Source organism: Orycteropus afer, unplaced genomic scaffold, assembly GCF_000298275.1.
Source record: "Orycteropus afer afer isolate SDZICR_OR568_19922 unplaced genomic scaffold, OryAfe1.0 scaffold00197, whole genome shotgun sequence".
In the NCBI taxonomy this organism is placed as follows: Eukaryota; Metazoa; Chordata; class Mammalia; order Tubulidentata; family Orycteropodidae; genus Orycteropus; species Orycteropus afer.
In genome coordinates this window covers 1523530-1548627 of record NW_006921784.1, presented here as the reverse complement: position 1 = coordinate 1548627, position 25098 = coordinate 1523530, and the positions used below count along the sequence as shown (strand labels likewise).

The 25098-nt window shown below is 48.6% G+C and overlaps 1 protein-coding gene across 1 annotated transcript in view; it reads left to right on the top strand.

The window, feature by feature from the left end:
- Positions 1–25098, top strand: part of TPST2 (tyrosylprotein sulfotransferase 2) — a 29167-nt gene that overhangs the window by 1820 nt on the left and 2249 nt on the right. Inside the window, exons 2-4 of the mRNA XM_042781932.1 lie at positions 4958–5878; positions 13108–13306; positions 21291–21341. Of these exons, the coding sequence (XP_042637866.1) occupies positions 5037–5878; positions 13108–13306; positions 21291–21341 (1092 nt within the window). The 5' untranslated portion in view covers positions 4958–5036. The remainder of the gene's footprint in view (positions 1–4957; positions 5879–13107; positions 13307–21290; positions 21342–25098) is intronic.

Genomic DNA, 25098 nt, shown 5'->3' with positions numbered 1-25098 from the left:
ACATGCACACAGCCCACACACATATACTTTCTATACACATACATATGTGCACATAGACATGCACCTCCCACATACATATCTACACACAGAAACACACCTCCCGCACACAGACATACACACAGAGAGACGTACACAGACATATACCTTCCCCATCCATAGACACACACACATCTCCTACACATACACACTGTAAGAGCAAAATTAAATTTCTCACAGATTTCAGCCTTGCTGGAGCCTCTGAGGGCAGTCATCTGCGAATCATTACCCTGATTTGTCTTAACCTTAGCGCTCAAACTGCAAAAATCATTCATCACCAGATCACACAGACCCCTGTCTTAGATAGTAGATTAGTAAAATAATCTCAAATAGAGGAAGCAGTTTTTCTCACAAAGATAATCATTTAAGGGAGTCAAAGGGTTCACCTTGGTCAGGCCTGAAATGCTCTCCCCGGCAAGACGTGGACCTTTGTGTTCTGTACTGAGCTCACTTGATCAGACAGGCATCGCACTCCCAAAGAGACATGTAACTTCTTGTTCTGTACCTGGTTATTTATAACCTACATCTGTGTTGGCTTTGATGCTAAAACCCATGCAACGCCCTCTCTTCCGGGACATTCTCCACATTGGAGGAGAGTGCTTCCCCAGTTCGCAAGTCGTCGTAAAAATCAACTGAAGTCCTTTTCTTAAAATTTAATGTAGTCTTCTGTTAATTTTGACAGTACACAAACACACACATACACGTGGACTCACACCCATAGACTTCCCACACTCACCCCCAACACATGCACACCTCACACAGTACATATACAAACACAGACCCCAGACACCCACCCTGACACTCACAAGCATATATCCACACATACACAGTCTTGTCCACATCCACAGGTCTCCCTGTTCTCAACCCCTCCCACACGCCCACCACACCTACATATGCACAGACATACAGACCCCACACACATATATCTACACACACATCCTCCATACCTCCCGCCTACACCAAACACACACACGCACACAATGGCACACACACCTCCCTTCCCCTTTTAGTTCCCAGATTACTCCCCTGCCTCCCCTTCTCTGCACCCCCATGCCATTGTTTCCCAAAAGCTCCATTCCCTTACTCATCCCTAAGTGTCAGGACAGACTGAATCCGCTAATTCTAACTAAGGTGTGATTGACAGTCCTGCAGAGCACTGATAACTGAGATGATTGATAATAAGCAGAATTCTAGACTCTGGTCCCAGGGGAGAGTCACAGTGAACGCTTGATGCATCCAGGAGTCCTCAGCGGAGTTTCCAGGTGCCTTTATGTCCTATCCCAAAGTGGCCCTGGAATAAGATTTCCCCATCCCAGACCCTGACTGGGGGCATCTGTGAACCCAGGGCCTTGAGTGGGACAAACATAAGCAATTGGCTGCTCACCAAAGGCCTGGTGACCTGCTTCCCAAAGGTCACAGCCTTGAAAACCCTCTGGGGCACAGTCCCCTCTGACACAGAATCGACTCTTTTTGAACAGCTTGTTGTTCCAGGCAGAGTCCTTGGCCGTTAGCCGATGCTCAGAGCGATCAGTGACCCCGTGATGAGACCCACGGCTGCCTTATCTTTGCCTCCCAGAACCTTCCAAGCAGCTCTTTGAGGTCAGCAGCCCCACCCCAATGTTTTCTGCTGAGGAAACTATGGCAAAGAGGGGGAAGTGACTCTTCCAAAGACGCAAGGCCAGGAAGTGCGACAGGCCACCCTCAAGGTTTTGCTGTTTAGTTTCCATGAGGTCAGGGAGTCCGAGCCATTGCGTGAGTCGGCCCAGCTAGGAACCACGTCCTTTGGTGCTGTCACTCTGGGTCCTTTTGTGCCTCTGTCCGTTTGCACGGGCTGATCCCCTTGCCAGGAACACCTTTCTCTCCCCTCTGCCTGGTTGTTTCCTATCCACTGTTCAAAACTGAGCATGGGCCACCTCCTCTAGGAAGTCTTCCCTCACCTACTCAGGCAAAGTCCTTACTCCCTCCTTAGTGTGGGTTCACAGGGTGAAATGACTTGGGGGCTTAACTCCAGAACCCAACTCCCAGCAGTAGGTGCTTATTAAACATCAGAGTAAATAAATAACCAATGATAATGGTAGAAACTGCCAGATCTTTTCAGAATGCTCAGTGTGCTGGGTGTGTTCCAAACAAACAGAAGAACGGTTGCCGGTGAGTGGTGGTGCTGCTCCCTCTGACTCAAGGGGACCCCTTGTGTGTCAGAGCAGAGCTGTGTTCCGCGGGGCTGTCAGAGGCTGATTTTTCAGAAGTTGGTCTCCAGGACTTTTCTTCCAAGGTGCCTGTGGGTGGGCTTAATCTCCAGCCTTTTGGTTAGCACCCAGGCCTGTCAACTGTTCGCACCACCCAGTTGTTTAATGTTCACAGGAACCCATTGAAGTCAACACTCATCGGCCCATTTTACAGACAGGGCTCAGGGAAAGTAAGTCCAACATGGGAGGGAAGGACACAGGGAAGAGGTAACTAAAGGAGGAAGCAGGAAGAGAGCTGTTACATTGTGGGGAACTGCAGGCAATGTCCTGAGGACAAAATGTGTCTGAACTGCTGTATGGAAAATGAGTTTGCTCTGTAAACTTTCACCCAAATCACAACGATTAATTAATTAATTAATTAATTATTTAAATAAGCAAGTCCCTTGCCCAAGCTAACACAATCCAAAAATGATCAGAGCTGGGACTCGAACCCAGCTTTGCCTGTCTCTGTGAGAGACCTCAGGCCCTCATTTGCATTCTGGAGAGAGGTGGGAGGGGCAGGCGGAAGAAGCTAAGGCTTAGAGACACAGCAGGAGTGAGGCAGAGAGGGGTTAGGGGTGGTCTGAGATTGGCGGAGTGTCCGTTTGGCATCTGAGTCTGCACCTTCTGCCTTGAGCTCATAGTTGCAAAATTGAGGGGTGTTGGGGTGAGCTAGGGAAGAAGGCAGATCTGTCACTAGAGGAGCTAGGCTGGCTGGGGCCCTGAGGAACTGCCATTGAAGTCTCATCCTCTATTAGCAGTGCTGGGGAGAGTGAAGAGTGCAGGCTTGGGGTCAGAGTTCACGCCCTGAGTCCTCCAGTCCTCACCATTGGCCCCACAGTTCTTGAGCCCCTCCGGGACTGTGGGAGCCCCCTGACTTCTCTCTGGGCCTCCTCACACGAGAGCCAGCCAGAGTCCTCCAGAGGTAGCCTGTAGAGGTAAGCCCCGCCCCTTCATCTGTCCCCAGGGCCCTGCCTGGCTGCCACCCCTGTCTGTCCTCACCACTGCCAGCCCCAGCAGCATCCTGTCAGGTTCTTGAACAGCCCGAGCTCTCTCTCACCTCAGGGCTTTTGCACATTCTGCTCCCTCTGGCGGGAGCATCTGTCTCACACTCTGGCCCTTCCTGGTCATCTGGGTCTCAGCTCAGATGTCACCTCCTCCGAGAAGCCCTCTCTGACTGCTCGCCTCCTTCTCCTGCTTCATCCATCTGTTTTGAAGGCACTGCACACGGTCTGTCTACAGCTTGTGTGTTACCTGCTTCCCCTCTAGGACTGATTGGCTCCTTGAGGTCAGAGGCCTTTCCCACTGTCCTGTCTCCAGCACCAAGGACAGTGCCTCGCACTTTCTGGTACTTACTAAGCATTTACTGAATGAAGAATGTGTGAGTGCCTTGCTTGATGGGTCCAGTTTCTGTTGGGGGTGATAACAAAGTGTTGGAAAGAGGTAGTACTCTGATTGCAAAATACAGATTCAACTAATGCCACTTTACGGGACACTTAAAATGGTTAAAATATTATATTTTACGAGAATTAACAAAAAACAGAATGGGCAGTGATTCTGGAAGAAGTCCAGACCAGGATACTCTGAACCTTCTTCTGCAGAATGTCAGTGACTAAGGACTAAGAATGGGAGCTCTGGTAGTGTAGCGCCTAAGGCATCTGACTGCTAACCGGAAGGCTTTGGAAGGAAAATGGGGCAATCTACTTCTGTAGTGATACTGCCTCGGAAACCCAAGGAGGGGTCGCTATGAGTCGGGTCTGACTCGATGGCACATAACAACAACAACAACAACAAGGACAAAGAATAGACCCTGGACCTGGGCAGCCTGGCTTCCAGTCGTGGGCACTGGCCTGGCTGCTTCCTAGCCAGGTAGTTGAACAAGTTCTCCAGCCTCTCTGTGTTTCACTTTCTCCTCTGTCTTTTTAGTGACAGTTGCTCAGTCCTTCCTGTGCCAGGCCCTGCTCATTCAGTCTAGGTGATTCCATGAATATTCACCGAGCCCGTGCAATGCACGCGTCTGTGCTGGGAGCTGGGGAGTCAGCAGTGAGCGTGACAAGGTCCTGCCCTGTGTGGGGCAGACATGCTGTTGGGATCTCATTCTAGTGGATTAATATTTTCTCATTTTGATGGTAAAACTTGGTAATAGCTATCACTCTCTCCAGAGGAGCCCTGATGGTCCAGTGGTTAAACGCTCGGCTGCTAACTGCAAGGTTGGCAGTTTGAACCCACCCAGCAGCTCCATGGGAGAGACCTGGCCGTCTGCCCCTGGAGAGATTGCAGCCTAAGAAACCTTATGGGGCAGTTCTGCTCTGACACACGGGGTCACTGTGAGTTGGAATCGACTCGATGGTACACAGCCACCACAGCAGTCAATCTTTCCATTTATCAGATGTGGAAACTGGGGCTCTGAGATGGTAAGGAACTGGCCGTGGTGCCCTCCCCATAGAAAGTGGCCAGATGGGATTTGAACCTAGCACGTCTGGCCTCAAGAGTCCTATGGGGCGAGAACCGTACCTTTGCCTAGGGTTAGTTGCTGGAGAGTGTCCCGAGTTAAGGGAGGGATAGTGCCCTAGTGAGCGCCCATGAAGTGTGCCTGCTGCTAACATTTTCACTGTCATGCTTGTCCTCACCAGGGTTTGTATTTTGAGGCCTACAGCCCACAGGCCTCTCTGACTCTGTGTGTTCTCTCTCCCCAGATGTGAGCCCAGCCGGTTGCCCGCTGACCTGTCGCTGAAGCGGGCCCCCAGGCTGGGCCTGCCCCATCCCCGGCCCAGCATGCGCCTGTCGGTGCGGAGGCTGCTGCTGGCAGCTGGCTGCGCCTTGGCCCTGGTGCTGGCGGTCCAGCTGGGCCAGCAGGTGCTGGAGTGCCGGGCGGTGCTGGCAGGCCCCCGGGGCCCCCGGCGGACCATGCGGCCAGAGCAGGAGGATCTGGTGATGGTGGGCACGAACCACGTGGAGTACCGCTACGGCAAGGCCATGCCACTCATCTTTGTGGGCGGCGTGCCCCGCAGCGGCACCACGCTGATGCGTGCCATGCTGGACGCCCACCCCGAGGTTCGCTGCGGCGAGGAGACCCGCATCATCCCCCGCGTGCTGGCCATGCGCCAGGCCTGGTCGAAGTCGGGCCGCGAGAAGCTGCGGCTGGATGAGGCGGGCGTGACGGACGAGGTGCTGGACGCTGCCATGCAGGCCTTCATCCTGGAGGTGATCGCCAAGCACGGCGAGCCGGCCCGTGTGCTGTGCAACAAGGACCCCTTTACCCTCAAATCCTCTGTCTACCTGTCACGCCTGTTCCCCAACTCCAAGTTCCTGCTGATGGTGCGGGACGGCCGGGCCTCCGTACACTCCATGATCACGCGCAAGGTCACCATAGCCGGCTTTGATCTCAGCAGCTATCGTGACTGCCTCACCAAGTGGAACAAGGCCATTGAGGTGATGTATGCCCAGTGCCTGGAGGTGGGCAGGGACAAGTGCTTGCCTGTGTACTACGAGCAGCTGGTGCTGCACCCCCGGCGCTCCCTCAAGGTCATTCTCAGCTTCCTGGGCATTGCCTGGAGCGATGCCGTCCTGCACCACGAGGACCTCATTGGCAAGCCGGGCGGTGTCTCCCTGTCCAAGTGAGTGGTGCCCCTGATCCCTCTGCCCCTCCCCTGCCTGGCCCTGGAGTCAGAGGGACCCAGTGGGAAGCTTAGCTCTCTTGCTTCCCCGGAGCTGTGTGACTGTGGGCAAGTTAACTGGCCCTCTCTGAGCCTCCACCTCCTTGGTGGTGGTGGTGTTATATGCCGTCAAGTCGGCCCCAACTCATAGCGACCCCTCCTTGGGTTTCTGAGGCAGTATCACTACGGAAGTAGATTGCCCCATCTTCCTTCCAAGGAGCAGCTGGTGGGTTTGAACCACCAGCCTTCTGGTTAGCAGTCAAGTGCCTTAGGCACTAGGCCACCAGAGCTCCCCACCTCCTTGGTAGTAATATAGATTTGCATTACTACCAGTCAGATCACCCACCTCTTAGTGCTGCAGGATTGGTTGAGTCACTTTTCCTCTCTGAGCCTCAGTTTCAGTATCCAGAAAATGAGGACAATCACTCCTGTCTTTTCCAGGAGAATCAGCAAACATTTGAGCGTGCTTTTGTAGGAAGGCAGCGTTGAGCATAGATTCAGAACATGGATTCTGGAAACCAGGCTGTCTGGATGCAAATCCCAGCAACAGCTTTTCCTGTGTATCTTTAGGCAAGTGACTTAACTCCCTGTGCCTCCAATTTCTTATCAGTAACATGGACATGTTAGGGATCATTCCCTGGAGAAGGATCTCGTGCTTGGTAAAGTAGCAGGTCAGCAAAAAATAGGAAGACCCTCAACAAGATGGATTGACACAGTGGCTGCAGTGATGGGCTTGAGTATAGCAAAGATTGTGAGGTTGGTGCAGGATCAGGCAGTGTTTGGTTCTGCTGTACATGGGGTCGCTATGAGTTGGAGTCATCTAGATAGCTGCTAACGATAACGACAACAAAGTGGAGATATAATTGACATACCTCATAGGTACCTGTGAGCATCAGATAAGTTAATACGTGTTAACTAGCCATTGAGTCGATGCTGACTGATAACAACCCCATGTGTTTCAGGGTAGAACCGCACTCCCTAGGGTTTTCAATGGTTGGGTTTTTTTGTTTTTTTTTTTAAGTAGATTGCCAGCCCTTTCTTCTAAGACACCCTTGGTTGGATTCGAACCTGCAACCTTTCAGGTAGCAGCCGAGCGCATTAATCACTTGAACCACCCAGGGACTCCTGTTGTTGTTGTTGTTATGTGCCATCGAGTCGGCCCCAACTCATAGCGACCCCTCCTTGGGTTTCTGAGGCAGTATCACTATGGAAGTAGATTGCCCCATCTTGCTTCTGAGGAGTGGCTGAACCACCAGCCTTCTGGTTTGCAGTCAAGTGCCTTAGGCACTAGGCCACCAGAGCTCCCCCAGGGACTCCTAATACATTGTAAATGCTGCTGTTATTACTATCACTGCTGCTGCTGCTCTTGTATTTCAGTGCTGATGTTACTGTTACTGGAGTAACTCAGCATCCTCACCACCGTTGCGATTTCATGAGCACCTGCTCTACGGCAGGCACTAGGTGAAGTCCCCAACAAGCATTATTACCTTGAATCCTCACACCAGTCTAAGGACATCATTACCATTCTTATCCCCATTTTACAGATGAGCAGTGTGGATCTCAAGAGAAGTCACTGACCTAAGGCCACCCAGCTAACAAAGTGTGGTGCTGGGCTTTGAACCCAGGTCTTTCAGTTCCAAAGTGTGGGCTCATAAGCTCCCCATATCCTGGACCCTGCCTTTCTCCCTCTCTGCCTCAGTCTCTCCGTTGCCCTCAGCTGCTTCCTATGGGGAAGCTGTCCCTCACCCAGGACCCAGATCCCATGAAGGATGCAGTAGCAGAGTGTGCTGTCCCCTTGTGTCTTCACCTTATCAATCAGGGGTGACCCTGAGGGCCCAGTACAAAGGTGGTCCTCCCGCTTTCTCTCAGTTTCCTAATCCTGCCCCCACATGGGGGTGGCTTTAAAGAACAGAAATTAATGTTTTCACAGTTCTGCATCCAAAGCAGGGTCTTGGCCATGTCAGTTTCTTCTTCGTCAGTAGCCCTGAGCTTCCCCGGGTTCCTTGGCTTGTAGATCCTCGCGTGGATCTGTCTTCTCCGTGGGTGTGTGTGTGTGTGCGTGCGCACGCACGTGCATGTGTGTGTTGTCTCTGTAGGCTGTGCTGCCCTTTACATAACTCAGAAGTTAAGAGGTTTATGATCCACCCTACACTGGTATGATCTCAACTGAGTGATGGATTACATTATATTAGATTGCATTATAGAAGTTGATTACATTATATTACATTAGATGTACGATCATTACATTGCATTACATTATATTCACAGGTGTACAGGTTATAAGGAATCTGGGTATAGCAAGTGGGCTGCAGTGGCCGCTAACCTGAACATTAGTGGTTCAAAGCCGCTCAGTGGCTCCATGGAAGAAAGCCCTGCGGATCTGCTTCTATAAAGATTACAGCCCAAAACGCCTCATGGAACTAGGTTCTAGTTTGTAACACATCATGGGGTCGCCATGAGTTGGAATCAATACGCTCCCAAACAGAGTTGTTGGTTAGTTTGTGTTTTTAATAGGGGTTATAAGATTCCAGCCCATGCTGTGGGGAGACACAGTTGGATCCATAAACCCCTTCTCCCATGGCCGATGCCTGCCAGGTTCCATCCCTGAGAGCTCTGGGTCCTGAAGCAAAGTGCCCACATGCTCTAGTTGGTAGCACTGCAGCCAGTGGTGTTCTCTCTCCAAAAAATAAAACAAACCCACTGCCATTGAGTCAATTCTGACTTCAAGCAACCCCCATTGGGTTTCCAAGGCTGTAAATCTTTACAGACATAGATTGCCTCATCTTCCTCCCACAGAGTAGCTGATGGGTTTGAACCACTGGCCTTTTGGTTGGCAGCCCAAATGCCTTACCAGCTACACCACTGGAGCTCTTTGTCTCTCTCTAGGAGGAGGTAACAGTAAGCTATCACATTGTAAAAAGTAGCATTTGTAAAATGGTAGTAGTAGTGGTTGTTGTTGCATCAGAACCTGTCTCACTTCAGGGGGGATAATGACTGGGATCAGCCCACAGCTGATTTCCATGAGGTGCAGGCCAGACATACTTCCTGTCTCCAACCTTTTACCAATTCTGACAACACCCTCCCTGGGCACTCTCCACTTCTTTTCTGGGTTTGATAATCTATTGCAGTGGCCACACAAAACTCATAGATCATGCTTACAGTTAAGTGGTTTATTAAAGAAGTAACAGAGTGCAACCTGGAATCGGGATCGGGAAGCACGTAGGCACAGTCTCCCTTCTCCAGTGCAGACAGATCCCCCAGTTCCTCTCGGCCTGTGCAGGCCTCCTTTCAGCCCCCTCAGGAAAGGTTTCTCTTAGCCCTGCCATCTGTCACCACTGAATCTGCCGCAGGGCCCCTTCCGGGCCTGTCACCACCGGCTCTGTCACTGGGCCCCTTCCGGTCCTGTCACTGCCTTCAGGGTTACAACCCCTGACCCATGTTACAGCTCTTATATGAGGTTCTTTGCTTCCTCTCTCTCTGCTGCTTCTCTCTTCTTTCTGCTTCTTCCTGTCTGAAAGATCTCTGTGGGGCTGGCTCTACACACACACACACACACACACACAACTCCTTGTCAGTTTCAAGGCATGGCTCCTTCTACCCACCAGAAGCCACAACCTGACCAATCCCTTCTCGGTAGGCCACAAAGTTGCATTTGCATAGTCAGCTATAGTCCGTATTTCTATTTTATTTGCATAGTCCATAGTCACTTCATTTGCATGATATATTGACCTATCCCCACAAAGTCCATACCATTACAAGGCAGGCTGCAGCCCAGGGCCAGATGAGAAGTCAGGTGGCTTACAGCTTTCCAGGAGATGTCAGTCCACCTAGACAAAAGTAACAGACCCTCTGATGTAAAAATTAGGGCAAAAGTAACTCCTTAGGGCTCGGGGGTGGGGTGGAATATGTCAAGATATTTTTCCAAAGAACCAAGGCAAAGGCCACATAAAGGAACTCATTCCACCACATGTACATTCATATCGTGGGATGCGACTGCTGGGAAAAAGAATGGGACATTATTAGTGCTGGAGCTGGGATTTTGTAAATGATTGTGGCAAAAAATCAGATCACTAAAGGGATATATCTCTATCACAGAAAATTGGGGAATATCTGAAAAAGAAAGGAAATACAACCCATAATCCCACGATCTATATTTTGATATATGGCTTATTGGTCCTTTGTCAGACGGGCATATTGACTGAAGTCCTTCAGAATATGATGTAACTTTTACTCATTTTATCTGTGAGACCATTCACCCATGGCATCCAGCACACTGCTGTGACATCATTTTGAATGGCTGTATACTATTCCAGTATGTGAATGACCATGTTCTGTTTAACATCCCCTGTTGTTGAACAAGGAGCTCAGGCAGTGTAATGGTTAAAGCGTGCTGCTGCTAACCTGAAAGTTGGCAGTTCAAACCCACCAGCCACTCGCCAGGAGAAAGATGAGGCAGTCTGTTTCTGTGAAAATTGACAGCCTTAGAAACCCTGTGGAGGCAGTTCTACTCTGTCCTAAAGAGTTGCTTGCTACGAGTTGGAATCAATTCGATGGCAGTGGGTGTGTTATTGTCGGACACTTAGGTTATTTCTGCTTTTGACTCTTACCAAGCAAGCATTGCTCCCGTGAATGTCCTGGGACATGGTCGAGTTATTCTGTACCCTCGAGTCCTAGCGATAGAAGATAGTCTCATGCATGTGCTTGAGACTGTGGACACGCTGGGTAGAGCTGAGATTCAAACCCAGGTCTTCAGACTCCATGTCCATGCCCTTCCCACTCCTCCACGCCCTTTCGCTTTCCCCAGTCCTCTTCATTCCCAGGCCTGTCTTCCTTTCACTGCATCTTTCTGTTTCTGTCTTTCACCCCCAAGTCATCTTAACTGGGATGGAAGCATCTAGAAATAGGCCCTGCAGCCCTAGTTATAGTGCATGAACTGTAATTGGTAAGATCCTAAGGATTCCGATGGCTTAGGAGCCTGCTATGGGGAAGTGTAAGGAAGTGCTGATGATGGTAGTTACTTTGTAGCAGCAGAAGGCTGGAAACCACCTAAATGTGCTGTTGCTAGGGGAATGGACAAATAAGCTGTCAGATAGTCATGCTGTCAAGTGCTTCACGGCAGGAAAAAAAGAATGAGATGTTGTTGAGTGAAAAGAAAAATATGTTACAAAACAATACATACACCATGTAATTTCTGTTTTAAAATCTGCAAGATCGTGGATAGCGTGGGAGAACAATGTGGAACAAAACTCAAGATCATGAAAAAGACCAGGTTTGCTGGTCTGATAGAGCCCTGTGAGACCCCTGAGAACTGGCCCCTAGTGACCCTTGAGGTCTGGAATTGAGCTCACTCCTGTGGCTTCCAGTCAAACAATCGACAGGCACGTAGGGTGAACGTGTACACGAGGTAGGTACACTGCTTACAGCGATCAGTCGTGGGAGAACAGAAGGGCAGTGTTTGCACAGGGAGACAGCTCAGGGGCAGGAGTGCTTAGGAAAGAAGGACACATGGAAGAGGTAACCACAGGGAGGAAGTGGGAAGACAGCTGTTACATTATGGGGAATTGCAGTCACGAAACAAAATGTGTATGAACTGCTATATGGACAGTGAATCTGCTCTGTCCGTTTTCACCCAAATCACAATAAAAATTAAAAAAAAAAAAAACCCTGCAAACGAAACAGTAGATTTGTCGATTTTTCGTGTGTGTGTTGTGCATGCGCGTATGTGTATATGTGTGGTTGCTAACGGTTATTTAAAAAAAAAAACCCCACAAGCTGCTGCCATTGAGTCGATTCTGACTCATAGCAGCCCCCCAGTGGGTTTCCAAGGCTGTAAATCTTTAGGGAAGTAGATTGCCTCATCTTCCTTCCATGGAGCAGCTCCCAACCCATTCCCCTCGAGTTGGATCTGACTCATAGAGAACTCTCCTTGGGTTTCCGAGGCAGTATCACTACGGAAGTAGATTGCCCAACTTTCCTTCTGAGGAGTGGCTGGTGGGTTTGAACCGCCAGCCTTCTGATTAGCAGTCAAATGCCTTAGGCACTACACTACCAGCTAGTAGGTTTGAACTGCCAACCTTTTGGTTAGCAACCAAATGCCTTATCTGCTGTTCGACCAGAGCTCCTTTAATGGTTATTATTCACTGCTGAGTCAGATCCGACTCATAGCGACCCCTCCTTGGGTTTCCAAGGCAGTATCACTACGGAAGTAGATTGCCTAACCTTCCTTCCGAGGAGTGGTGGTGGGTTTGAACCGCCAACCTTCTGGTTAGCAGTCAGATGCCTTAGGCACTATGCCACCAGCGCTCCTGTGGTAATTAGAACTTATAATATGCCATGCACTCTTCTAAGCACTTTTCCTTGTATTAATTCATTCACTTTAGGAACAGCTCAGTGAGGTGGATACTATGATTCCCATTTTATAGAGGAGGAAGCTGAGGCTCAGGGAGGTGAAGTAATTCACCAAGGCCACCCATCGAGTGGTACTACAGCTGAAACGTGAGCCCAGGCAGTCTGGCTGCTGAGTCTGCTCTTACCGTTCTACTATTTAAGGCACAGACAAAAGCATTGAAAGAATGTGAGAAGAACCAGTTGTCATTGAGTCCGTTCAAACTCAAGGTGGCCCCATGTGGTCAGAGTAGGATTATGCTCCATGGGTTTTCATGGATGTGATCTTTCAGGAGCACGTCACCAGGGCTTTTTTCCAAGGTGCCTCTGCTTGGATTTGAACTGCCATCCTTTTGGTTCGTAATCGTGTGCTTAACTCTTCGTGCCACCCAGAGACTCTTTAAGACTGGGTTACCCATAGAGAGTGATGGACTAGAAATAATGAATTCTAGCTTTATCATCAAAGTTGTATGATTTTTATTTTAATACAAGGACAAAATCTTCATGTTGTATAAACACAAAGTTATTTGTGCAAAATTAAGAGTTAGGAAAGCAGAATTTATTCACCAACAGTATTCACAGCCTAGTACTTGCATCTGACTTACCACCGTTTGTTCTTTTCCCCATTGTACAGAGGAGGTATGATGAGCAAAGTGACTCACCCATAGTCTCACGGTTGGTGGCGGCACTGTGCTGGGGTCAAGTCTCCCTGACCTTCCCCACTGCCCTGGGACACTGAGCAGGGAAGCCTCTCAGCCACTGTCTGTGTCTGCCCTTGCCCAGTACAGCCTGTCCTCTCTCCCCAGGATCGAGCGGTCCACGGATCAGGTCATCAAGCCTGTGAACCTGGAAGCACTCTCCAAGTGGACTGGCCACATTCCTGGGGATGTGGTGAGAGACATGGCTCAGATCGCCCCCATGCTAGCTCGGCTTGGCTATGACCCCTATGCAAACCCACCCAACTACGGCAACCCTGACCCCATCGTCATCAACAATACCTATCGGGTGAGTGAGTGTGCACACCCAGAGAGGGGGTCTCGGGCTTCATCGGGGGCTGCCCGAGAAAACAGTTGCTTGATTCCTGAGCAGCTGGTCTGCTTGTGTCTAATGCACGTGGTGAATCATATAACTGCTTTTATTTCCATTTTCGCTTGGGCTGTGTCTTAAACTGGGTTCTCCAGAGGAGCAAAACCAGTGAAGCATATATATAAACGTATACATATAGAGAGAGAGAGAGTGAGAGAATTATTTATGGCTCATGCAGTTGTGGAGGCTGGCAAGTCCCAGATCTGTAGATCAGAGGTCACACTGGAGGCTTCCCCTGACACACATGGTTGTAGGGACCGATGATACCAAAATCTAACGGTCAGATGGTAGGCTGCTGGCTCTCATCCCAAGAACAAGAAGTCAGAGGATAGTGAGTGGGATGCCAGATCAACAGAAGCTGCTTATATATTTATGTAAAGATATATGTATATCTGTATATGTGCATTCTGGTGGCGTAGTGCCTAAGGCATTTGACTGCTAACCAGAAGGCGGGTGGTTCAAACCTACCAGCCACTCCTCAGAAGGAAGATTGGGTCATCTACTTCCATAGAGATACCTCCTCGAAAACCCAAGGAGGGGTCACTATGAGTCAAATTGACTCGACGTCAGTGAGTCGAGTCTCCCTTATTATATATGTGCACACACACGTACACGTGTAACAAGCAAAGAAATATTAAAAACAGTTGCAATTCTTGTTTCTACAACTGGTGAAGTGGCTGTGGTTGGTCTTCCACCACCCATTACCTATTCCCTTTGCTCTCAGCAAGCACCTCAGCTGGTTATGGTTCTTTGACTAGAAGAAGGGTCTGGGCCATTAGTAGTCATATCAGAACTGGATTGCTGTGGTTTTCCATTGACTTTAATCACAAGGCATGGTAGTACTAAGAGATGCCATAAGAGATCTCCTGTGTTCCAGACATACTCTTCTTTAACTCCATTATGTAATATCAATCTGATTTCCCCTTGGTAATCAGGGTCAGTCATATCAGCCAGTATAGTAACCCCCTTCTTTGCCTGTTGATCCAGAGGCACCAAGAGCCCAAAGTGGCCAGGTGGCATTCTTAACTTCCAGTTGAATGGAGTTGGTATTATGTCTCCAGGTGGAGTGTTCCTCCCTTTAAGACTAAGACCTCCAGACCTGCAGAGCATAGTCACAGGGACAGGAAGCAAAAATTTTGTGAGTTGGGTCACTAGGAGTAATAGTAAGTAGTGCTACTCCCATTTCCACCCCTGGATTCCTGGACCCATGAATCCTGGCTATGGGAGAAACAATACCATATATTGGATATGGTTTTAGAACATATGCACTTGCCTGGAGAACGTTGCCTCACCTCTTCAGATATTGCCACCTAGATGGTACCATAATTGTATCTTTAGAAGGCCATTTCATCATGCTAGCAAGCCAACTGCTTCAGGATGATAGCGAACATGGCAAAACCAGTGAATTCCGTGAATATGGGCCCATCGTCACACTTTATTTGCTGTGCAGTGAGTCCCTTGATCCAAGACAATGCCATGTGGGTCACCAGGACAGTGAATGAGGCATTCTGTAAGTCCATGGGTGATAGTTTTGGCAGAAGCATTGCATGCAGGGAAGACAAATCCATATTCAGACTAAGTGTCTATCCTAGTTAGAACAAAACATTACCCTTTTCATGATAGAAGTGGTCCAGTATAATCAACCTACCACCAGGTTGCTGGCTGAATACCTTGAAGAATGGTTCATTTCATGTCATGGACTCAGTGTTGGTCTCTGCTGCTGATAGATTGGGTACTCAGCAGTGGCTATAGCCAGGCCAGCCTTGGTGAGCGGAAGTCCATGTTGCTGAGCCCATGCATAACCTCCATCCCTGCCCCCATGGCTTCTTTGTTCATGATCCCATTGAGCAATGACATGGGTGGCTGAGGAAAGGCTGGTTTCCACAGAAAGTGTCATACTATCCACTTGATGGTTAAAGTCCTCCTCTGCCGAGGTCACATTTTGGTGAGCCTTCACATGAGACACAAATATCTTCACTTCTTTGGTCCATTCAGAGAGGTCTGTCTGCATGCCTCTTCCCCCTACCTCCTTGTCCCCAATTTTCCAATCATGTTCCTTTCACATCTCTGACCGTCCACCCAGACTATTGGCCATACTCCATGAATCAGTATATGTCACACATCTGGCCATCTCTCCTTCCAAGCAAGGTGAACAGCCAGATGCACTGCTCAAAGTCCTGCCTACTGGGATGATTGCCCTTCACACCGTCTTTCAGGGAGGTCCCAGAAAGGGGCTGCAGTGCAGCCACTGTCCGCTTTTGAGTGGTATCTACATATTGCACAGAACCATCAGTAAACCAGGTGCAACTTTTCCATTTCTCAGCCAACTGATGATAAGGAACTTACTGGAGGCCATAGGTGCAGACTGGGAGAGGGAAGTAATGTGACAGGGATGGGGACCGTGGGTATTTGGGCTACTTCCTCATGTAACTTACTTGTGCCTTCAGGTCCTGCTTGAGCCCGATCTCTTATATACCGCTTCCATTTAAGATGGATTGCTGCTGTGCACGTCCAACTTTATGATTCCGTGGGTCAGACAATACCCAATTCATGATGGGCAGCTCAGGCTGTATGGTGACTTGGTGGCCCTACTCAAGCATTCAATAACAGGCCAAAAGCTGTTTATCAAAAGGAGAAATTATCTGCAGAGGATGGCAAGGCTTTACTCCCAAATTGTAAGGGTCTACACTTTGATTCACCAACAGGGGGCTGTCAGAGACTCCAAACGGCATCTGCTCTCTCTGCACTGACACTTCAGGCACCATTGGATCAGCTGGATCATATGACCCAAGTGGCAGAGCAGCTTATATGGCAGCCGGAACCTATAGCACAACCTTCTCGTGTTCTGGGCTCCACTCAAGACTAGCAGCTTTTTGAATCACTTGATAAATAGTCTGGAGTAGCACACCCAAGTGAGATATATGTTGCTGCCAAAATCCAAAGAGGCCCACCAGGCATTGCCTCCTTTGTAATTGTGTAGGAAGCCAGATGCAACAACTTATCCTTTGCTTTAGAAGAAATATCTCTACATGTCCCACTGGATATGGAAATTTCACTGAGGTGGAAGATGCCTAGATTTTTGGTGGGTTAATTTCCCACCATGTAGCATGCATATGTCTTACCAATAAGCCTAGTGTCATTGATGCTTCTTCCTTACTAGGTCTATTCAGCATAATGCCATCAGTGTAGTGGACCAGTGTGACATCTTGTGGAAGGGAAAGGCGACCAAGGTCTCTGAGGACTAAATCATGACATAGAGCCGAGTTGATATAACCCTGAGGTTGGATGACGATGATGTACTTCTGGCGTTGCCAGCTGAAGGATGACTGGGTCTGGTGATCCTTAGAAACCAGAACTGAAAAAAAGGCTTTGGCCAGATTAGTGGCTGCATACCAAGTACCAGGAAATGTGTTTGCTCAAGTGATGAAACCACATCTGGAACAGCAGCTGCATTTAGCAGCTTAACCACCTGGTTAAGCTTATGATAATCCACATTCATTTGCCAACACCCGTCTGTTTTTGGCATAGGCCAGATAGGCAAGTTGAATGGGGATGTGATAGGAATCACTACCTTTGCATCCTTCAAGTCCTTGATGGTGGCACTAATCTCTGTGGTCCCTCCAGAAGCCGTATTGCTTTCGGTTTACTATTTTCCTAGGGAGGGGCAGTTTTAATGGCTTCCACTTAGCTTTTCTTACCATAATAACCCTTACTCCACGTGTCAGGGATCCAAGGTGGGAGTTCTGCCTGTTGCTGAGTATTTCTATTCCAATTATGCCTTCTCATACTGGGGAAATCAGTACAGGATGGGTTTGGGGACCCACTGGACCCACTGCGAGATGGACCTGAGCTAAGACTCCATCAACAACTTTCGTTTTGAGTCCCCTGGAGTTAGTGTCAATTCAGAGCCAGTGTCCAGATACCCCCAAAATCTGATTATTTCCTTTTCCCCAGTGAACAGTCACTCTTGTAAAAGGCTGTAGATCCCTTTGGGGAAAGCTGGAAGAAAGATTAACAGTATCAGTACCTGGCAGTGTAGCAGGGTCCTTCCTCAAAGGGATCCAGCCTCCCCTTCATTCAAGGAATTTTGGGTCTTTAAACTGGCTCAAGTCTGGGGATTGATTGAGGGATTGCGACTCTCTGTTCTGGCTATTCAAGTTAGATTGCCATTCTCTTGGCCTAGAATCCTTCCTCTTGTGGAGATCAAGTCAGTATTTAGCTGATTTCCCATCTATTTCACTCCTAAGTACACTATTGCCTAAGTAGCCAACGCCATACGTCCATACGAGTCAGACTATTCTGATTACTGCTTCAACTGCTATCCATTACAGTAACTATCGCCACCTTGTCTTTGTCCATTAAGTGCTGGTAGTTGGCCCTTAGCACCACAGGATCCAGTCAGCCCCATTGTAGTTAGGTGTCTTAATTCAGTTAGAGCAGTTCCCACTGTGAAATCTGACTGACAAAAAATGCTAACCACAGCAGTCTTGAGGGATGCTGGGGCTCCCTTCACAAATTTGTTCCTCACCTTTGTGGGAAAGCATGTGTCCTCTGGGCACTCCATGTGTGGGTCTGTGGGTCCAGCCTGATAAATCCACTCTAGCATGCCAAATTTCCCTAAGCCTCTGGATACCCTTTTCTGCAGTATACAAAGGCAGGTCTGGCACTTCAGCTTGATTTAGTGTAAGCCACTGCCTAATCCATGCTTCAGTAAACCAGCCAAAGAAACTATTAGATCCTTTTCTGACCTCTTGAGCTGAAACATCGAATGAAGGATCTGTGCTTAGTGAACCCACATCAGTAACCTGAGACTGATCCAACCCTGTATTCCTTGCATCATTCCCACACCCTTAAGAACCATTCCTACACATACTCCCCCAGGTTTCTGTTTGTACATGTTAGAGAAATCAAGCAGTTCTTTTGGAGTGTAGTGGACCTCCTCCCGGGTCACACTTCGTACTTCACCTGTTGGGGCTCACTGGGTTTAAGTCTAGTTAATAGGTCTAGCAGCAAAAATGGGTGGTAGGGTGGGTCCTGGAGACATTTAGCAATGTCCATCATGTAGTGCTTGGACTAATGCCATTCCCCAGGCAAAGCACTCCGAATGATATCAGACAAAGACTGGGTTCATTCACAGCTGGGTTCATTTCTTCGGATGGGGATGGAAAGGATAATGTTTTCACTGGAGAGGATGGCTTGGCAGACAAGGATGGACTTAGCTCTTCCTATGGGAGTAAAAGGGCTGGTTGTTGGCAGAAGTGATTCAACAGAATTTAGGGACACAATGCCCCTAGCTTCCTGATTATATATCCCCATATTCCTGCGCATATGTCCCCATCTCAAGTTTCGGGATCCCATTTCTTCACAATCAGTGCCCTCACTTCAGGTACCATTAGAGGCTGGGAATTCAATTCATGTAATTCAGCCACTCTTAGAATAAGACCCTGGGTTTCATTTTCAGCAATGTTGATTCTGTTACTACAAGAAATAAGGCTTGCTTTTGGGGCACGAGTGTCAACTTTCAGGTTTTATATGTGACACTTGATCTGTGGCTTTGAAGCTTGGAACTCGTCCCTTTCTTTTGCCACTTGATCTAATGAAAGTAGGACCAACCAACCAGCTTCCTTTGCTATTCATTGTGCAAAATTATAGAAAAATATCAAATATGCAGTCACCCAGAGACTTGTTTCGCACAAATATTTAACCGATTGGTGGTGATACTGTGCGTATTTTTATTGCTGCCTCACACCATGGATGAGCAGTGTCCTCTTTACTACTGGGGACCAAGTCATCAGCACCTTGAAGACTAGCCAGACTTGAGAACCAGTTCACAGAATTTATCCTTACGTTTCTATAGAACCATGCTCAGTACCAGATGTCTCGGGCTAGGTTTTCTAGAGGAGAAAAACCAGTAAGGGGTTCATATATAAATATATGTAGAGAGATTTCTTACGAGGAAATGACCACACAGTTGTGAAGGCTGGCAAGTCCCAAATCCATGTGTCAGGTGTCATACTGGAGGCTTTTGCAGACTCATGTAGTTGCAGGGGCTGATGAACTCAAAATCAGCAGGTCAGGCAGCCGGCCGCTGGTTCACACCAAGAGCTCAGAACATGATGAGTCCAATGCAGGATCTAGAGGTAGTGAGCTTTGCCAAAGGATCTGTGTATGTTGGATACAGGCTACACCCTCAAGGAACCACCCCTTTCAATTGATTGGGTGCTCACATCAGATCACAAAATGGAGGATGATAACATACTGTTTATCTGCCAAACCACTGAGAATCATGGCCTAGCCAAGTTGACACACAACCTTAACCATCACAGGCTGTAAGGAAGCTTAAAGCCAACAGGTAGACTATCTCTGACTCTACAGCATCTAATAGCAGACAAACTGGTACAGTGATGTCATCTTGTTTTCTGCATTTGTTTCTCTTTATGAATATGCTAATGAAATTGTGTACACCTGCATTGTCCATTATGGTAGCCACTAGCCACATGTGACTCTTGAGCCCATGAAATGTGTCTGGTCCAAACTGAAGGCTGCCATAAGTGTCAAAGGAGCTCTGGGGGCTCAGTGGTTAAGGCATTTGTCTGCTAACCAAAAGGTCAGTGGTTCGAACCCACCAGCTGGTCCACGGGAGACCAGCTATGGGGCAGTTCTCCTCTGTCCTGTAAGGTCACTGTGAGTTGAAATGGACTAGATGGCAAGGGGTTTGGTTTGGTTTGGTAAGTGTAAACTACATGCTGGATTTTGAAGACTCAGGCAAAAAAATATATACATATATATGAATATATATGTGTATACACACAGAGATATAAATCTCCAGCATTTTTATATTGAAGTCATTTGAGATATATAAACCAAAACCAAACTCACTGCCATCGAGTTGTTCCAACTCATAGCAACCCCCATTGGGTTTCCGAGGCTGTAAATCTTTACGGAAGTAGATCGCCCAGTCTTCCTTCCTCAGAGCAGCTGGTGGATTTGAACTGCTGACCTTCTGGTTAGCAGTCAAGTGCCTTATCCACTGTACCACCAATCCCCCCTTTAGATACATACCAAAAAAACCAAACTCGCTGCCATCAAATCAGATCTGACTCATAGCAACCCCTCCTGGGGTTTCTGAGGCAGTATCACTACGGAAGTAGATTGTGCAATCCTCTTTCCTAGGAGTGGCTGGTGGGCTTGAACTGCCAGCCTTCTGGTTAGCAGTCAAGTGCCTTAGGCACTACACTACCAGAGCTCCCTTTAGATACATAGAGTTAGTAAAGTATATTATTAATATTACCAAATTTTAATTTCACTTGTTTATTTTTAGTATTCAAATATGGCTACTAGAAAATTTAAATTGTGTATGTGGTTCACAGTGTAGTTTCTGTTGGGCAGTGCTGGCCTATATGGTGCCTTTTGTACCAGGAGATAGTGGAAAGGCCCGGGATGTTTGGTTTCTACCTCAGAGCCTTTGCCTGATCTGTCTCCTCTGCCCGGAACATCCTCTTTGGAGCTTAGCCTGGCTGAGTCTCCTTGTCATTCAAGGCTCAGCTCAAAGATCCCCTTTTCCAAGAGGCCCTTCTTGACCATCCAACCAAAAGAAGCCCCCACAGTGTTGCTAACTACATCCTCCCTGTTACTTTCTTCATAGTACTTCCTGGTATGTTCTTGTTTATTTGTACAAATTGCTACTTGTGTATTGTCTGGATTCTCTGGAATTAGCCATTCCAGAAGAGCAAGAATTTCATTTTGTCTTGTTAAAGCTGAACACCCAGTGCTTGGACTAATGCCGGAACGAATGAGCTCAATACGTATTTGTTAGATGGATGTGTGGGGGAGGTGACGGACTAAATTTTATTTTTTGGTTACTTCTATAAAAGTGATTTTTTTCTCTCTCTCTCTCCCCTAGGTTTTGAAAGGGGACTTCAAAACACCAGCCAATCTAAAAGGATATTTTCAGGTTAGAAACCTCAACGGAAAGTCAGATTTCTGATTGTCCTGGCTTTACCATCTTGCCGCGTGCCCCTGAATACTCCACTTGCCCTGACTGTCACAGTTTTCCATTTGTGAAGTGGTGGGGTGGTCAGTAACAGGGTCTTTAGGTGGCCAGATCTCACCAGCCTTTCAGCCAGTTTCTCGTTTGTGAAGTGGCGGGGTGGTCAGTAACAGGGTCTATAGGTGGCCAAATCTCACCGGCCTTTCAGCCTGCTCCTATTGCTTCACTTTGCCTCCTGGCTGGAGAGCAGTTGTAATGGATGTTCTTAAAATTTTCATCTGTCTACTGACAAACGGGAAGCACGAGGGGACCTGCGTGTCCACATGCGGATGCAGACCTCCACTGGCACCTGCGCTCCCTGCGCGTCCCCTGGCCCTGCCTGCTGAGCCTCCCAGGCGTGTTCCTGAGAGGCAAGAGATGCCCCGTGCCAGTAGGACTGCCCTTTCTGACATTACAGACGGAGAGCTGCTATCGTTGCATCAGCTCTTGACTCATGGTGACCTTCCCTACAACAGAACGCAACGTTGGCTGGTCCTGCACCATCTCCACAGCCACCAGCATGTTTGAGTCCATCATTGTGGCTTTACTGCCACTCCGTCTCACCAAGGGTCTCCTTTGCCCTCTTCGGTCCTTTCCTTCCCCAAACAGGATGCCCGCCTCCGGCAGTTGATCCCTCCTGATGACATGGCCAAAGCCAGTGAGTCAGACAGTGTTCTGTTAGGATTCATAAGGTTTTCACTGGCTGATTTTTGGAAGCAGATTGCCAGGTCTTTCTTCCTAGTCTCTCTTAGCCTGGAAGCTCCACTGAAACCTGTCCACTAGGGGTGACCCTGCTGGTTTTTGAAATACCAGTGACAGAGCTTCCAGCCTCAGAGCCACATGCAAGAGACTAACAGACAAGGGGTGGACTGACATGAGCGCCATCTTTTTCTTTCAGTGTTAAAATTCCCTGCTAAATGAAACAGTGGTGCTCAGATTAGTAGTTTTAGTTTGTGTGTGTGTGTGTGTGTGTGTGAATTGGGCAAAATAAAGAGACTATGCTAGTCCCCAGTTTAATTACCCAATTCATGAACGCTGAGCTCCCAGAGCCACAGCGTTCGAGCATTTCATAGACTGCGGAGGGGTCCATGCCCCTACTGTGGGAATTAGAAACCCTGTGCATGCCTGTCCCCATCCCTTGCTGCCGTGAAAAAGTGCTGCCAAAAATAAAGAGTACTGCTTTATTGTTTTAACCCAAAAGATGATGTAACATGAATCAGAAATAGAATCAACGGTGGGGAGGGTTATCCACCATCTGAGCTGTTCTCATTTTTTTGTGTTGCCTTGTGCCCCTTGACTATCCGTTTTGCATTTGTTGCAGTTCCAATGTGGGAGCTCTTCTGGCTTGCTTTTTCAGTATTTATCCCTCTTTCCAGGTTCACTGTACCATTTTGAATACTTACGTGGTACTCATGTGCCACCATTTAACTGCCTCCCTGAATTGTGCCTCTCTTTTGCAGTTTGAAGGAGCTCTGGTGGTGCAGTGCCTAAGGCATTTGACTGCTAACCAGAAGGTTGATGGTTCAAACCTACCAGCTGCTCCACGGAAGGAAGATGAGGCATTTACTGCCTTGGAAACCCAATGGGAGTCGCTATGAGTTGGAATCGACTCAGTGGCAGTGGATTTTTCTTTTTATTCTTGCAGGCTCAAATCAAAACCCAGACTCCCTGCCATCGAGTCGATTCTGACTCATAGCAACCCCTGTGTGGTTTCCGAGACTGTAAATCTTTATGGAAGTAGATAGCCCTGCCTTCCTTCCGCAGAGTGGCTGGTGGGTTTGAACTGCCGACCTTCTGATTTAGGGACCGTTTATTCCCTTACGATACATTTTTAAGAGTGGAATCTGGGCGGAAGGGTCCAGATCTTTTTAAGGCTCTTGAACTACAAGGCTGACATTGCTTTGTAAAAGGTCGGATCGGCTTACACCACTCTGCAGTGTATGGCATGTGTCCGACATGCAGGTGACCGAGGACTAAGCGAAATTGTGAAGAGTGGTGGTGCCGCGGTAGAACTCCGTGCGGGAGACCGGGATTCAGTTCCCGGCCAGTGCACTCTATGCGCAGACCCACCCGTCTGTCAGGGGAGGCTTGCATGTTGCTGTGGTCCATTACAGGTGTTAGCAGAGCCTCCGGACTAAGACAGACTGGGAAGAAAGGCCTGGTGATCTATTTCTGAAAATCAGCCAGCGGAAACCGTATAGCTCACAGTGGCCCAGTCCTGAGGGTGGTGCAGGACAGAGCAGTGTTTTGTTCCGTTATGGGATCCCCGTGACCTGGGGACCTGCCAGCAACAATAGGAGCAAACTATGAATGGGTGACTTTTGCCTGTCCTGGTGGCCACTCCTGTCCTCAGCAGAGCCACCCGCATTCTGCACCTAACCCCAGTCTTCCCCCGCACCTCCCTCACTGTCCCCTCACTCCTTCATCTCCAGCCACACCCTCCCTCTTCCAGGTCTCTGCTGTTCCCTTGGCCTGGAACGCTTTCCCATCCAGAGCTTTGCATGGCCGGCTCTTTTTCAGATCTTGGCTTAAATGTCATTCCCTCATAGAGGCCTTTACTCTCCAGTGGTCAGCTCATTGTAGTGCCTGGCTTGGACATGACCTTGCATTTGTGTTTTTTAAGCCAGACTGTCTTCCCTACTAAGAGCTCAAGTGGCACAGTGGTTAAAGCATTCGACTACTAACCAGTCAGGTTTGAACCCAGCTGCTGCTCTGCCGGGGAAAGCCGAGGCAATCTGCTTCTGTAAAGGTTGACAGTCTTGGAAACCTTATGGGCAATTCTTCTCTGCCCTGTAGGGTTGCTATGAGTTGGAATTGACTTGATGGCAGTGGTTTTTTTTGTTTTGGTTTGTTTTTGTCCCCCACTAGAAGGTAAGGTCCATGACAACAAGCTTGGGCCTGGCATATCGCTTATAATAGCCCCACCGTGGAGTAGGTACACAGTAAATAGTCATTGACTAAGTTGATGGTGAGGAATGAACCTCGGAACGGTGAGCCTCCCCTGTGACCTTGGCCGTGACGCCCTTTTCCTGTGTGTTACCTTCCTACAGGTGAACCCGAACAGCACCTCCTCTACCTAGGAAGCTCGTGATTTCCAGGTAGGCCTGCAGACTTTGCTGGGAGCTCTCACTGCCCTTGAGCCCAGGAGCCGCTCTTCTGAAATGCTTGTCCTTACAGAGCTTCCCTGGGGAGAAGTGTCCACTGAGGTGGGCTGACCCAGCCCCATCAGAGGTTTCCATGGTGACAGGCTGGCATTGCTATTTATAGGGTGGAGGCTTAGTTTCTTGGCCCTGCATCAGTGATGGGGGTGGGGGTGATGCTGAACCAACCAAAAACGAAAAAAGTCCCTTCATTGGTCCAGCATCTGGGAAGGAGCAGGATCGGCCATTGAGATGGAGAGGATTCTAGCATTTTTTGCACAAAATGCTGTCTGCCAGTGTGACTTTTAGAAACAGCATCAGGTTTGGCCCAAAGCAGTTAATGTTCTAATAATAGTCGCCGCGGTTGTGCTCCAAGAATAACCCCATAGCTTTGGGCCAGGTACGCTTTGTGAGATGTTCCTTTAACCCCCGGCGGCCCTGTGGGTCCGGCAGCATGGTTCTTTCCATTTTCCAGAAGAGAGAACCAAAGCCCAGAGAAGGACGTTAACTTGCCCCAGCCCACACAGCCACCCAATGGCAGA